General features: G+C 39.7%; 1 protein-coding gene across 1 annotated transcript in view; it reads left to right on the top strand.

Moving 5' to 3' along the window:
• The window catches only part of zfpm1 (zinc finger protein, FOG family member 1), a 140,696-nt gene extending 130,470 nt beyond the window's left edge, over window positions 1-10,226 (top strand). Inside the window, exons 7-10 of the mRNA XM_030136526.1 lie at window positions 460-708; window positions 2,816-3,049; window positions 3,826-4,068; window positions 4,257-10,226. Of these exons, the coding sequence (XP_029992386.1) occupies window positions 460-708; window positions 2,816-3,049; window positions 3,826-4,068; window positions 4,257-6,871 (3,341 nt within the window). The 3' untranslated portion in view covers window positions 6,872-10,226. The remainder of the gene's footprint in view (window positions 1-459; window positions 709-2,815; window positions 3,050-3,825; window positions 4,069-4,256) is intronic.
• Window positions 10,227-17,016: the final 6,790 nt, after the last annotated feature.

Genomic DNA, 17,016 nt, shown 5'->3' with positions numbered 1-17,016 from the left:
TGTACTCACTGGGAGTGGCCGAGTGAAACTGAACCACTATATCAGAGCAAAACAAATCTATCACTTCACAAATAAATCATAAATCTGAGCATATTTCCTGAAAATCCATTTTAACTCACCATTTTATTTTTGTGCGTTCATATTTTTGTTCAGTGTAGAATAAAACAATAAAAAAAGAAAGAATACAAGCGCAAACATACTAGACATAATACATTAGAAGTATAAAAACAGAACTGGTAAGAAAAAAAATCTGGACAGTCAAAATCCATACATCCACATCTGTGATGTGTAAAAGTTGCAGTCGGATATTCAGTTAAGTGTTACTGTGTGCTCTACATTTCACTCCTGTTCAGTATTTCAGTATTTTAACAGATGTATCCAACATACACAGACTGTTCGTCCAGATCCGTGGACATTCCTCTCTGCTCAGTGTGTGACTGTGACGCTGTGTGTTTCCAGGTGATGAGTTGTTCTGTAAACTGATCAGAGATCTGGAGGCTGGTGAGAGTCTTCTGGCCTCCCTGTCGCCTCCTTGTGGCTCCTCCTCCCCTTCGCTGGTCCAGCTCTCGCCTCCACTCAGCCTTGTCACCCAGAAACCACCTGTTATCAAAGAGGAGCCTCTGTTTCCCGCCACCCTGCGCTCAGACATCCAGCTCCTCCCACAGCAGGCCGGCATGGCGGCCATCTTGGCCACAGCTGTCGTCAACAGTGAGTATAAAACTATTACAGAAGCTTTACAGTACCTGTATTAAAGGTAACTGGACATACACAATATGTTTTTAAATAACACACGCCGTAAAGTGTGTTTCATGCACTTATCATACATTATATGGACAAAAGTATGTGGACACGTTGAATTCAGGTGTTTCTTTTCTAACAGGGGTCTGGGATACAAAACAATAATGACTAATGTCAGAATATAGTTTTATATTGGGATAAATATCATTGCATTGCATTGTTTTGTTTTTTACTCAAATCCTCATGAACAGGACAACTTACAGCTGTAGACATGATGTGTCCCATTATTTATGTCCATATCATTTATAAACGTCAATATTTCCTCAAGTTCAATGGGAGATTTTTCATCCTGAGATGTGAAGAAAGTAGATGGTTAGTTGTGGGAGAAAATCCTTTTTTTACTGTCAGAGCAGGAAAAATATTGTAGAAATTTAAAGGTAGAACGTTTAAAATCATAGTCATGGATCATAGTCATGGCTTTAAAAAAAAAAAAAAATCAATGTTAAGTTAAAACCATCTCTGAGGCATTTTGGAAGCAAAGATAACAATATAAACCAATGCAATGATATTTATCCCAATATAAAACTATATTCTGATATTGGTCATTATTGTTTTATATCCCAGATCCCTGTTAGAAAAGAAACACCTGAATCCATCATGTCCACATAATTTTGTCCATATAGTTACAGTTACATTACAGTTGTAATTCCCTCTGTGTCCACCAGATGGCACTGCAGCTCTTTGACAGACAGTTGCGTTGCTCAGACAAATTAACCCCACAGCTGTGTGTTATAATGACTGATGCTCAGACACACACGGTAACACACACTGTCTGTTTGCTGGTGAATATAATGGATAATTACATACTTGTATGAGTCAACGCTGCTGCTAATAATCAAATACTAAGATGAACATGACTTCACTGTCATAACTTTTCTGTTGGGTTGCCTTGGATACTTGTAGCTGTGTTGGATGTTACCTGAAAAATAGCTTAATAACATTCATGTATCTGTGGGTGATGGCCACAGTGAACAGAATGAACATAAAGTCAGGGTTAGTTCTGTTTAGTGGAGCTTCATGTGAAAATATCAGTCACTGATTTCTTTCAGGCAGAACTGTCTTTAGTAGTAGCACATCCATTTTAGTCACTTTCTTCCGTCATTCCTCCTTAACAGAACATGTATACTTTCTGATGTTGCCGTTACAGGTAGGTTTTGACAAAGATAAGGAACCTTTTCAAATGTCATTCACTTTAAAACCACAGATCATTTCAGCACATGGAAAAACAAGTTCTCTCCTGACACTGTTGCACAAAACATTTCAGAATGATCAAGACTAGTCTGGCTTTGTGAGACGACACTTGTAATTTCACTTTGTTGAACACCTCCTACAACAAGGCTCTCAAACTCATGTTAGTTTAGGTTCCACATTCAGCCTGATATGATCTAAAGTGGGTCAGACCGGTAAAATAATAACAGAATAACCTATAAATAATGACAAATCCAAACTTTTCTCTGTCTTAGACTGAAAGAAGTAAAATTACAGTATGAAAATGTTGTACATACAAACTATCATTTCAAAAAGGAGAATAACATAAAGAACCCCAAATTTCTTAAAAATAAGTGCAATTTTAACAATGTTCTGCCTCAGTTTAGCATTTACACATGTACATTATAACAAATACACAAAACATTGTTAAATATAAATATATTGTTAAATATATTAAAACTGTGCCTCTGTTCAGGTTATTCACATTTACTTAAAGATAATTTGTGGGACCTGAACCTGATCCTTGATAGTTAATATCTTCACTGTAATTTTTGCATTTAACAAATTAATCCCTTAGGCCAGACTGGACCTTTTAGCGGGCTGGTGTTGGCCTGTGGGCCGTATGTTTAACACCTTTGTTTGTTCTCATTTCTAGTCACTGTAGCACATCTGTTCCTTTAATATTTAAGTATTTAACGTCAAAGAGGCAGGATGTGTGTGACTTTGACTGTATTCTTGACAAGGCTTGTTGTAGTAGTGATGTACTGTTTCGTCATCTAACTCCATTCGTTGTTGTCGTGGCAACCAGAGGACATATTCCCCTGTAAGGACTGTGGGATCTGGTATCGCAGTGAGAGGAACCTCCAGGCCCACCTCATGTACTACTGCGCCAGCCGACAGAAGCAGCCGGCCGCCGCCTCGTCGCCACCACAGGACAAACCCAAGGAGTCGTACCCCAACGAACGCATCTGCCCCTTCCCACAATGCAACAAGAGCTGCCCCAGCGCCAGCTCACTGGAAATCCACATGCGCACTCACAGCGGTAAGAACAAAAAAAAAAAAAAAAAAGACAAGGTGGAGGTTTAATCCTTTAACCCCTGAGACATGATCCCAGGTAAACGTGCTGCTGTGAATCTGTTTCAGGTTCATTAAAGCTGCTGTGAGGATGTGCTTGTGTTCCTTTTCTTCAGTGGTTTTGTTTTACTGTGTGTTTTAGGGTCAAAACAGGTTCAATAAAAGAAAAAGACAGAGGAACTGAAGTTTGACAGGTTTTTACTAAATAAGATACTCAGAATGTAAATCATTAGTGAACTGGAACACACTGAACAACAACAAGGATTCGAATTTGGGCCCAGTAGGTTTTGTTTTAGGCTCTTTTTTTAAATAAATCGGTCCACCTGCTTTTTGGCACCTGGTGTAACTCCTAAAAGCAGTTACATGGTCAAAACTCAGTAAAAATAAATAAATAAAATCATGAAAACATCGCAAACACTAGTATAAACAAAAAATGACAAGGAAAACTGTGTTTAAAAAAAAAAAAAAAAAAGCCCAAACTGTCTATTTTCATAGTGAGTCTGTCTCACTGCTGTGTTTTACCCCCATTTCACAGGTGGTGGGGGTACACTGAGCATGCTCAGATACCTGTGGAAAGAACAAGTTCTATTCTATCAGCATGTTTTTAATTTTTTCCTATTGATCAAATGGTTGAATTTTTCTGAATATTTACAATCATACATTCAGAACACTCACCACAGACACATCAGGGGTTCAAGGGTTAATGGACCTTTAATTCATCCCCCCCTTCATTTCCTCCTACAGGTGAACGTCCATTCGTCTGTCTCATCTGTCTATCGGCCTTCACCACTAAAGCCAACTGTGAGCGCCACCTGAAGGTGCACACGGACACGCTGAACGGGGTGTGTCATGGCTGTGGCTTCATCTCCACCACCAGGGACATCCTCTACAGTCACCTGGTCACCAGTCACATGGTCTGTCAGCCCGGATCCCGTAGCGAGGTGTACTCTCCAGGGCCAGGTTTACCCAAACTACCACTGTCCATCGGTAAGTCACACTTCAGCATCAGCACCATCATCATCAGTCTGAAGTTGTAGGCACAAATGTTGGAGCTGTTAATCCCTTGTACATCCCTGTAAATGCACTTGACAAAAAACTGCTATAAAATCATGATAAACTATGTGGACGTGAAGATCCTCGTATTCACAGTATCTCATTGGGATTCTCCTCATCAGGTCTCAGTCCAGGAGACTCAGGGGTGGTGCTGAAGTGTCAAGTGTGCGGCCACAACTCGGACTCCCCTGCCCAGCTTCAGCAGCACGTACGAACCCACCTCGAAGTCCGGGTCCCGGCTGAAAGGAGCCCCACCCCTCGCCAGAGCACCCCCTCATCAGTCGACTACTCCCAGCTCCAGCTGTCTCCACAAGCCAGGGATTCCCTCGCCAGTGTCCCAAAACCAGACTCCTCCAGTCCAGGAGCAGACGGTGCTGCTGCCACGCCACAAGGATGTAGCCCCCCTGAAGTCCCCAACACCAACCTGATCATCAAACAGGAGCCTCATTCAGACTCCGAGACTGAAGAACAACAGGTGGAGATGGAGGAGGACGGAGAGAAAACAGAAGCAAATGGAGGAGACGAGGACCACGAATCAGGGACGAAGACAAACGAAGGGCAAACCTCTAACTCCTCCTGCCAGACGTCAAGCTCACCTAAGAGTCCAGCCCCCACAGCTGTCAAGACAGAACCAACTAGTCCCACACCTGGTTCTAGCCCCGCCCATGTGGGAGGAGCCGGCTCAGTTCTTCCAGGAGGAGCGTTGTTTCTGCCGCAGTACATGTTTAATCCGGAGGCGGCCATTTTGCCTCAAGCCTCAGAAATTCTGGCTAAGATGTCAGAGATGGTCCACAGCCGTCTCAAACAGGGCCAGGCAGTTCCTCAGAACAACCCCGCTGCCTTCTTTCCCTCTGGACCGACTCCACCTACAGCCTCAGCCACTCCACCACTCCACAAAGGAGCGACCTGCTTCGAGTGTGATATCACCTTCAACAACATCAACAACTTCTATGCACATAAAAGACTGTACTGTTCCAGCAGGCACCAAGCAGAAGGTGCAACATCAGCGGCTGCCGCAGGATCCACTAGGGATGGAACTCCAGCCGCAGTGCCTTCTGTTGGAGCACACGGCTCTTCGGCATCTCCTCAGGGTGGATCAGCGAGCAGAGCAGCCTCCGCATCTCCTCCTGATTCTGATCCTGCTGCAGCAAGTGGAGCAGCAGAATCCAGGAGGCCGGTGGAAGTTAAGGTTGAAAAGGTGAAGGTTGAGGGAATTTCATCTTCCTCTGAGGGAGAAGGTGGCGGTGGAAGTGTAGGAGGAGCAGCAGGAGGAGGAAGAGCAAGTGAAGGCAGCCAAAGTCCTGCCAGTGGTTCTGCTGAAGACCTGGAAGATGACCCCAACAAAACCTTCTGCGAGGCGTGCAACATCCGCTTCAGCCGCCATGAAAACTATACTGTTCACAAACGCTTCTACTGCGCATCACGCCATGACCCGTCCAACCAACGATCTGTTCACATGGCCAAGGCAACCACTAATGCAGCCTTCCTTCCCCAACCCATCCGCACCCGCAAGAGGAAGAAGATGTATGAGATCCACATGGCCAGGACCGAGGCCTTGGCCAACGCTGCTGCAGCGGCTGCAGCTGCTGCCACCGCTGCCGCCTCTGCTCCATCACCATCTGTTCTCGGTTTGGCGGTGAAGCAGGAAGTTTCCCCCAATGGAGCGGAGGGCTCCAGTCCTGATGGAGACGGTCCGATCGACCTGAGCAAGAGGCCCCGTCTGACTGAGGTTCCACGCCACAGCGGCAGCAGCAGTATCCTTCCTGCGCTTCCCCTCACTGACTATCACAAGTGCACCGCCTGCAGTATCAGCTTCAACAGCATTGAGAACTACTTGGCTCATAAAACCTACTACTGCCCCGCCACCACCCTCCAACCACACACCATGGAGCAGTTACACCGGCTCAAGAGATCGGCCTCCACCTCTCCCAAAAGCCGACCACAGCAAGAGCGTCAGGACCTCCTGCATCCGATGGAGGCTAAACCTCTCCCTGCCGAGTGGGTCGCCGCCCAGGCTCAAAGCACATCATCCAGTCCTCGGCCCTCCACCATACCTCCTTCTGACGCCACGTCTCCTCCTCATACAACCACCCCACTTGCTGCTACCCCAGGAGCTGGAGCCAAAGGCACTGGTGCCAGCACCTCCCAAGTGGTTTGCCCATACTGCCCAAACAGGCCCATAACCTGTGATTTGGTGGAGCACTTCAAAACTATTCACGGATTGGTTGTAAAAGTTGAGTCACCGCATGAGGACCTCCCCCAGTCAGCCAGTGGGGTCAGCCCCAGCCTTAGCCCAAGGGATGGACCCAGCGCCGCTGCCTCCTCCGTCACCCCGACCAGCCAACCCCGACTGGTCTCCAGAGTCCACCGGGATAGTGTCAACGGCCAGGCAAGGAGCGGCCCCACCTCCCCCTCCTCTCCACTGGTGAACGGTAGCCCCTCAGGGGAGGGTGGCTCCCCTTCATCCGTCTCCCCTCTGCCGGTGTCCCCGTCCAGGGCATCTTCTCTGACTTTGTCACCTGTGCCTGAGGTCCTGAGGGAGGCCGTCGGAACGTCCCATCCTCTGGACAAGGCCACTGTGACCCATCCCGTCCCCAAAACCCCAGTGATCTCCCCGGTCCAGAACGGTAACTCCCGCTACTGTCGGCTGTGCAACATCAAATTCAGCAGCCTGTCCACGTTCATCGCCCATAAGAAATACTACTGCTCCTCCCACAGCGCCGAGCACGTCAAGTGAGCTGAGAAACTCCTCCTACTCCTCCACCCCTTCCTTTCTGTTCCTGGGTGGAGGCTTTCCCTCATTCACTTCTCCCTTCTCCTGTGCCAGTCCTTCCACTCGGGTGCTTACGTGGCCCTCAGGTGGCGTCGAGTGACACTGAATGACTGTTACTCGCCTGGTGGGGCGGAGCCGAACTGACGCCCACCTGCTCCACAGGACAGTCTGTAGGTGGGGTTACTAAAATACAGAAAACTGCGATAGCGCCTCCTATGGGTCAAAGTTTGTAGAACACTAAGAGCTGAGACGGAAGCTACCGGAATACACTCAGTCTGTGTTCTCGTCCCCTTCAACCGCCGCCTGTCCTCTACGACTTTTCTTCATCACATTACGAGGGATGTTCACGCCCACTGTGTCTCTTCCACGACTCAACTCTGATTACGCATTAGTCTTTCCTCGAGCTCCTGATGTTCCAGACCTGAACGGAGGAATGGTTCCTTGTGTGGAAAAGACTTGATCATTGTTAATGTTTTTATTATCTGTGCATAGTGTATGATGTCTGAAAAAAAAAGAAGAATTCTATAATGCTTTTGGTTTCAACACTGGCTCTTTTTGCTTACTAGAGAAGCTAAAGCGTTTTTAGCTGAAAAACAAATACGTGGCATCACAATGTTACTAATTACTGAAGGATAATATTTCAAAAATGGACAGTTTTGCTTTTCTTTCATACACACAAATTTTTATTTTCTCTTTAAAATGCAAGGGAGAAAAAAAATGTGAAATATTTATCTTTTAGTCCTCACTGATTTCATGTCGACAGAAAACTACCTACCTAGTGTCTGAGAGTATTTGTATTTTTTATTTGTATATTTTTCATACTGTTGGAAGGAACTGTTTGGATCTAGGTGTGTTGAAGTGTATTTTCTAAGTGTAGATATGTAATATCTTCTCACAGTAATCACTGGGATCACCCTGAACTTTATCATGTTCTGTTTATTTGTTCGGCGCTGATTAGATCAGAACAGCTTTCCCACAAACGCTCAAAGTTCAAGCACACACTTCTGATACTGTTGCTTTTATACTTGGGTGAGAATGATTTGATGCTTTACAGTCAAAACATTTAGAGCAAATTAATAAATAAATAAACCCTCCTCAGCCCCAGACCAGTAACACACAGCTTTACAGGCCTTTAAACACAGACATGTCAGTGTTTCATCTGATTTTTTAGTGTTTTTCTGTTCAATGATTGTGTTTCTATCCGGTGATGAAGGCCCAGATGTGAAAAAAAGCCACTTCTTCTAAAAACTTGTCACAGGAGAATAATCACACACATAAAATCCACTTGTTGTGACTCGTGCTGTTTGTTGCAGAGATGCTTTTTCTCATGTTATTGCTTTCTCTGTCACACACAGTTTACATTAATTTCCCATGATGCTGCTGTTGTCGATGCAGTACAGTATTAAAAACAACTGTGAAACTGCTTTTACATGAATGCGAACTTGAAGGTCCGGTGTTTAAAATTTAAGGGATTTAAGGGAGAATAAAAATAAAGAAATTGAGTAATAATCATAGTTACGTTTTCTATTCGTGATTTCACAAAAATGTTCCTTCTAAAGGGTTACCGTCAACTACAGGATATGAGTGATTATCTCTGTCAATAAAAAGCCCAGAACACATGAAACAAGAGGATTTATACGTTTTTAGTGCCCACTAGGGATTTTCCCTTGGCTGCAATCTGCAACTTCACCACTAGATGTCATTAAATATCACACACTGAACCTTTAAACAACAGCTTATGTTGGAAAACTTTGATCGACTACTAAATTTAAGCCACAAACTTGGTTGTTTCGATGCCGTTTTTCCAAAAATAATACAATAAGAGAACGTTACAAGACATTTAAGACAGTAACTAAATTCTAATAAACTTCATCTGAACCATCATGAGTCGGGCTGAGGATCGATTGCAAATATTTAACACAGATACCTTCCCCAAAAGTACCGCTTAGATAAAAAATTACAAACACTATGACTAAAAATGTTTCTTATTGATAATTATCACATTTATGTAAAATCTTTTCAGTTTAAAGGCTGATTTTTGATCCTGAGTAAAAGTAAAACCAAAACGGTTATTTGTGGAGCAAAACATTCTGTTTTATTGCTAAGGTACAAATTTTAACTTTGCTGTAGGGCTGCAGCTATCGATTCTTTTTGAAGTCGAGTATTCTACCAAATATTTCAGCGATTAATCGGATTTCAGCATCAAGCGTCATTGAGACTCATTATTATAGACGACACGTCCTAACCAGCGCTGCTGTGTTTCTCAGTTAGCATTCACGTTAAATTGGCTAATGTTGAGTGACAGAAAGGCCTTTACCTTGTACTGGCCTCAGATTTGGACTTACACACATTACATGCGATTCTGGGTTTTTTTTTTTAATTTGAAGTGATCTCAAACTTTGGACATATTTTGTCTTTTGCGGTCTGTCTCCTCACCCTCGTCCATTTCACCAACTCTTGACTCTGAGTCACATGCGTCACTGTTTACAGTCCGTGTAGAACAGTGACTATTTAAATGAAATGAATAATTAAAGGAATACTTGAAGTGAATAAAATGATTCGAAGATTTTTTTTGATACTCGAATTACTCGAGTACTCGTTGCAGCTCTACTTTGCCATTTCAGTTCATTTGGATTTTTCTACTTAAATTCCATATCTAATTATATTTTTCACACTCGATACCATTAAATTCGGTTCTCAGCCCTGTTCACGAGTTACTAGAATGTACGTTTCATGGATGATTTTCCATTTGATAGAAGGTTCCGATGCAGATGTCTGTACCTGGAACTTTAAATAATGCTGTAACACAGATCTGGATGTTTTTATATCACTAGTGGCAGTACCCAGGTCTTTCACTTAAACACATTTTAATCACTTTTTTTTTTGTCTTAAATTGGGATAGAATTAACCCTTAAACATCCACTGTTTTAATTGAACGTAAACCCTCAAATTATGGATAAAGTTGGGATTAAAATAGAAGAATCAGACTAAAATATAGATATTCAACTTGATTTAACAAACAACATCTTCTAGTTTCTGTGTTCAATGTGGCTGAAACAACATAAATATTTACTATATGGACAAAAGTATTGGGACAGGAATTCAGGTGTTTGTTTTCTAACATCATAAATGTTATAATATATTTTCATACTGAGATAAATATCATTGCATCGGTTAGTTTGGTTTAAATTAAACTTAAATTCTGCCTACATTGATATTTTTTAAGATTTATTTTAAATGTAAGATGTGAAGAAAGTAGATGGTTAGCTGTGGTAAAAAAAAAAAAAAAACAACTATTACTTACAGCAGAGCATGAAAATGTTTTAGAAATTTAGACGCAGAACATTTAAAATCATAGTCTTTGATTTAAAAAAAAAAATTACAAATCAATGTTGAGAGGAATTAAGTCAAAACCACCTCTGAGGCATTTTGAAAACAAAGATAATTTAACCCAAACCAACTAATGCAATGATATTTATCCCAATATAAAACTATATTCTGATATTTGTCATTTATTGTTTTGTATCCCAGACCGCTATTAGAAAACAAACACGTGTCCACATACTTTTTTCCATTTGTAGAAATATATCGGTGACAAAGCAGCCGCCACTCAACCAATGAGAGTGAAGAGTCTAAACCACACCCACAGCAAATTGGGCCATAAAACCAAAACAAACTTATCACTATGAAGGAACTGTTTCGCATTTTCCCACTAAATATAATTCATTATTAGGGCGACTTTGAGGACTTCGAAACAAACTCAGTTACTTTGAGATACTTTTTTACTTTACAAAGTTGCTAATATGTGTTAAAATACAGAAAATTCACAAAAGTCACAAATTCATGACCGTCTTTGAGTTTGTTTCCATTTCCCTTAAACTGGCGTCTGTCGTTTCTAAAACTGTGATTCTTTTCTTTTTGCCCAAACCTGCAGATTTCCAGCTGATCCCTGACTTCGTGCTCTGCTTTACAAAACATCCTTTAAAGTGTTTACAATATCGCGGTCTGAGCGTCTCCCATCGGAAGTGAATGCTGTAAAAACCAGATTCTGTTCCCTCCCTCTCTTTGTTGCACTGTGTTGTAGAAAATGGGCTGAATGTTTTAGTTTTAGGGACTTGGTTTATGTTTTGTTTTTTTTTTTGTAAGATATTTATGTTATACAGCACTTTTCCCTTCTAAAAAAGCATCATCATTCTATCTTGAAGGACTTTCTGAAAGATTCCAACCTGTTTTTGTTTTGTTTTTTTTTAAAGTTGTAAGTTTGTTAATGATTCCTCTGATGGCGAAAATCACCATGAATGTCAAAACTTTTATTTCTTTAAGTTTCATTTCAGTTTCACTACACTCTTGTCCAAACTATGCATGGAAATAAAAAAAAAAAAAGTTCTGAGAGACACTGATCAAAGTGCGTCTGTTCTTTTTTCTAGTTTGTTTTTTGTGTCGACGCCTACACTCAACTCTTCACAGTTCGTCATCCTGAGCCTGAGCGTGAGTCCTTGGCTTTTGGAGGTTCTTCATTCACTGTCGCTGTTGTTGTTGCTTCTAAATCACTTCCTCTGATAATAAGTGTGTGGTTTGTGTTTGGTGTCGGTTCATGAAAGAAACCTTGAATTATTCATCAGACGTTGAAGCCTTTCATTCACGGCTCCAAGGCCTTAAACACAACACACACATAATTCCACCTGCCTGTGTTTAACTCTTCAATAGGATGTGACTTGCTATTCATTCACCGTAGCAGTAAAACGATATATCAGTAGACCGATACATTAATTTTTTTTCCCAACATTGGCCTTCATTTTTTTTTTTTTTTTTTTTTGAAAGCCCATAATTGATCAGCAGTAAAAATGTTATAAGATATCTGATCAGGCACCTGTGTGGACAGCACTTGAAGGTCAATAAATGTTAAGAGTACTATGTGTGCGGGTATTAATAATTTCATTTATATTGCTGCATAAAAATCTTAATTATCTGAACGTTTCAATTGTATTTTACAGTTAATGTGCTTTTAAAAAAAAAAAAAAAAAAAAAAAAAAAAAATCGGCGTTGACCTCTACTGTCTGGGGTCATATATATATATATATATATATATATATATATATATATACATATATATATACATATATATATATATATATATATATATATACATATATATATACATATATATATATATATATATATATATATATATATATATATATATACATATATATATATATATATATATATATATACACATATATATACATATATATATATATATATATATACATATACATATACATATATATATATATATATATATATATATACATATACATATATACATATATATACACATATATATATACATATACATATATACATATATATACATATACATATATACATATATATATATATATATACATATATACATATATATATATACATATATATATATATATATATACATATATATATATATATATATATATATATATATATACATATACATATATATATATATACATATATATATATATATACATATATATATATATATACATATATATACATATATATATATATATACATATATATATATATATATATACATATATATATATATATACATATATATATATATATATATATATATATATATATATATATATATATATATATATATACACACACACAGAAATGGACAAAAGTATGTGGACACGTTGAATTCAGGTGTTTCTTTTCTAACAGGGATCTGGGATATACAACAATAATGACTAATGTCAAAATATAGTTTTATATTAAGATAAATATCAGTGCATTGCATTGGGTTTTTATCTCAAATCTTCATGAACTGGACATCTTACAGCTGTAGATGTGATGTCCCAATATTTATGTCCATATAGTTTATAAACGTCAATATTTTCTTAAAGTTTAATGGTAGATTTTTACACAAATGGACAAAAATATGTGGACACGTTGAATTCAGGTCTTTCTTTTCTAATAGGGGTCTGGGATACAAAACAATAATTAAAAAATGTCATAATATCTATATCATAAAAGCCAAGTGGCCTCTGTGTGTGTGTTCGGGAATTCACACTAAATCAGTACAGAGCTGACTGCTGCAGTTTGTCATACTTATATATTTTTGGTCAATGAACAGACTAGTGAAAACGGCAATTTGATAGGACCAATATTGTGGGAGATATTAGTAATTTTGGAATGCAACAGCCTTATAATCACGTTGCTATGGCCAGAACGCTTTGGCGGTGACTGCTGGACAAATGCGGTACAGCATGCACGAATACACAACAGCATAAAAACTATCACATCTAGAACATCTAGATCCCCACAGGTCATTGCACTAGTAGTTTTACATTGGGATTAATATCATTACATTGCATATACAACAGATAAAAACAGTGGAAAAAAGGTACCAAAAAAAAAAAACAGCTGAACTCAACAAAACCACGAGAAAACACACTAGTAGAACACTCCAGAAGAGCACTATCACTATTACATACAATTATTTACAAGAATTCACCAGAAAACCTCACTAAAATGCAGATAAGTCATAAAAATCTTCCATCTCTCTCTCACTGACTGCACTCTGCTGCTCTCTGCTCCGCCCACTTCTACCCCTCCCCCTCAGCCAATGCAGACCTCTACCCTATCCTCTGCACCGGAGACACAATCGTCCCAAAAGGGTCCAAGTGTTTCCGTTTGTTCGGTTCTGGTTTTGTGCGTACGTTAACATTTCTGACGTTATTGACGTTTCAGAGGAAAACCCGGACCGGATCCAAGTTAAAGGTTCCATGTGGAATATTGAAGGGGGTTCAGGAGGTTCTACTTGTAGACATAATAAATATAATTCTGTTTTCAGTGTAATTATGTACAGGTGCTGTTTCTCTGACCTTACACTGACCTTCGTGTCTACATCAGATCCATGGACGTGGTCTTCCTGTTCTTCCAGCGTCTACTCAGACCAGGTCGCTTCCAGGTTTTTATCACCGTCACTATAAAAACAAAACAGAAAAAGATGTTATTGAGTTTGGAGCAAACTTCTGAATCACAGCAAATAAAAGAAAATGAGTTTTATTCATCATGTCGTCAGAAGGTGGCGCTGTAAGTTCTGTTCCAAAAGAAAAGAGTGAAAAGAAAATTCTGTTTTTCATCTAAAATGTTTAACTGACAAATGAATGAAACTGTTACAGAACATGAAAAAATTACCCTGAAAAACACTCAACACACATACTAGTACTACATATACTACATACAACATATACTACTACTACATACAATACAACATATACTACTACTACTACACACACTACTACATATACTACTACACAAAATACAACATGTACTACTACTACATACACACACACTACTACATATAGTACCATCTACTGCATCTACTCCTCTTCCTCCTTAAATCTGTTCTTCCTCCCTCTCCTCTTCCTCCACCTCTTCTTCCTCCTCCTCCTTAAATCTCCTCCTCTTTTTCCTCATCAAATCTCCTCTTTTCCTCCTCCTTAAATCTCTTCCTCCTCCTCCTTATTAAATCTCCTCTTCCTCCTCCTTATTAAATCTCCTCTTCTTCCTCCTCCTCAAATCTCCTCTTCCTCCTCATTAAATCTCCTCTTTTCCTCCTCAAATCTCCTCCTCCTCTTTCTCCTCCTCCACCTCTTCTTCCTCCTCCTCCTTAAATCTCCTCCTCTTCTCATTAAATCTCCTCTTCTTCCTCCTCCTTAAATCTCTTCCTCCTCCTCCTCCTCCTCCTCCTTAAATCTCCTCTTCTTCCTCCTCCTTAAATCTCCTCTTCTCATTAAATCTCCTCTTTTCCTCCTCCTTAAATCTCTTCTTCCTCCTCCTCAAATCTCTTCTTCCCCCTCCTCCTCCTTAAATCTCCTCCTCTTCTCATTAAATCTCCTCTTTTCCTCCTCCTTAAATCTCTTCTTCCCCCTCCTCCTCTTCCTCCTCCTCCTCCTTAAATCTCCTCTTCTTCCTCCTCCTTAAATCTCCTCCTCTTCTCATTAAATCTCCTCTTTTCCTCCTCCTTAAATCTCTTCTTCCCCCTCCTCCTCCTTAAATCTCCTCCTCTTCTCATTAAATCTCCTCTTTTCCTCCTCTTTAAATCTCTTCTTCCCGCTCCTCCTCTTCCTCCTCCTCCTCCTTAAATCTCCTCTTTTCCTCCTCCAGCTCCATCTTCATCACATTGCTAATTTTCATGGATACTTTGGCAGATGTTTTCACCAGATGTCGCTCCTGTTTGGTTTTGGACTGACACTAGAACCAGAACCAGAACCAGAACCAGAACCAGAACTAGACCTAAAACTGGACCCAGGTTCTGGGTTTTGTCTCGTCTTAATCTCCACATACTTTCGGTCTGATCCTTCAACAGTTCCATCGGTTTGACCTCCATCACACAAACGACAGCAGGTAATGACGTATGAACAAACACAGAACCTTGAAATGAAAAGTTTCTCTGGTGAACAGAATGTTTCCAGTCTTTTCAGCCTCTATTTTCAGGGAGGACTCTACTTCATCTAAGTGGCCACTATCCTCCTCAAACACCACTTTAACCTGGATCAAAGTGCTCTTGAGGGAAGTGAAATGTTTTAGCATCTGTCTGAGAGGACTGTGCTCTCCAGTCCCTTTGGTTTGATGGAGCTTTTAGCAGAACTGAACTGGACCCATGTGTTTCCTGTGTGAAACTGCGTCCACCTCCTGAACAATCAAAAGACTTTTTCACCTTAAGAAGAAACGCAGGAAAAAGCAAAAAAGTTCCTCTGTAATTTTCATAACTTTGGTCCATATTTAATGTAAAATGAACACGTGAAGAGCAAACAGTCTCATTATGTCCCCCGTAAATCCATTTAAACCAGTTCTGGGATAAAGACTGTGTGGGCCGATTGAAGAAATATTTCTAATGGAAAAATTAACACAGACTGAGGCTACAAGAACCTGAACTGGATAAAAAGTGGAATAAATGGACTATATTTACACATAATCAATAGACTGACTGTTGCTACCCGGGCACAATGTTTTCTTTTGTACTTATTTGTTCTCTCGTTTGTCTGTTCTTTTTATTGTTTTTTTAATTTTTTTTTCTCGTTTTGCAGGGTCTCTTTTGTTTGTCTTCGTCTTTTGGAATACTTTTACAATTCTATAAAAAAAACTCAATAAAGATTTAAGTTACAAAAAAAAAAAAAAAAAGACTGTGTGAGCGTCGCCTCCTCTGAACACACTTATCGCAGACAATACGACGGTTTAAGAACAGGAACGCCAGGTCGACAGGAGTCACAGCGCCACTTTACGACAGTAAAAATAAAATAGGACCAATTCCCCGGTATCTCACTGACATGTTCTATCATGAATCAATCCCCAATTGAACGTGTGAGGTTGTCAGGTTCTGTGTCCTGTGGTCTGGATGCAGGAGATCAATCTAACAATAGAAGTGGGCGGGACTTTCACTGGAGGAGAACTCAACTAATCAAAATATGGACTATTATTCTGTAAGTAAAGGCAAATTTTTAATATTTCAAAAATTTGTATAAATAAATAAATAAATATTTCTCAAAACTGAACAAACTTTGTAGACAATTGTCCCAAGGAAGATACATGTAAAATCTGAAATGAATCCGACCAGTAGTTTTGGAGAAGAAGATTATTGAAATGTACACATTGGGGCCCTTGAGTTTAACTCTTCAACGTCAAAGGTCAAAACTCATGGATCCAAATGAAAGTCCATATATGACTTCCTATCAGTGATCAGTAGTAAATACACTGATATCTGTAACCATTTACATGTTATAAATCATCAAAATATGGACCAGTACAAGGAAAGGCAAATTTTTAATATTTATCCATCCATCCATTATCTTCCGCTTTATCCGATTTTTTAATATTTAAAAAAATGAAGAAAAAAAAACAAAAACCCGCAAAACTGTTAAAAAAAATTGTAGACACTGTCCCATGGAAGCAACATTAAAAATGATGATGTGATGATCATAAAAAGATGATTTATAACAAAAAAAAAAAAAAACACAATATTGAGAGAAATGGAGTAAAAACCATCTCTGAAGCATAGTTTGGTTTAAATTGTTATATTTGCTTCCAAA

The sequence above is a fragment of the Sphaeramia orbicularis genome, chromosome 6, assembly GCF_902148855.1.
Source record: "Sphaeramia orbicularis chromosome 6, fSphaOr1.1, whole genome shotgun sequence".
Lineage (NCBI taxonomy): Eukaryota > Metazoa > Chordata > Actinopteri > Kurtiformes > Apogonidae > Sphaeramia > Sphaeramia orbicularis.
Note: the sequence above shows the minus strand (reverse complement) of the source record. Positions and strands in the feature narration are given on the sequence as shown.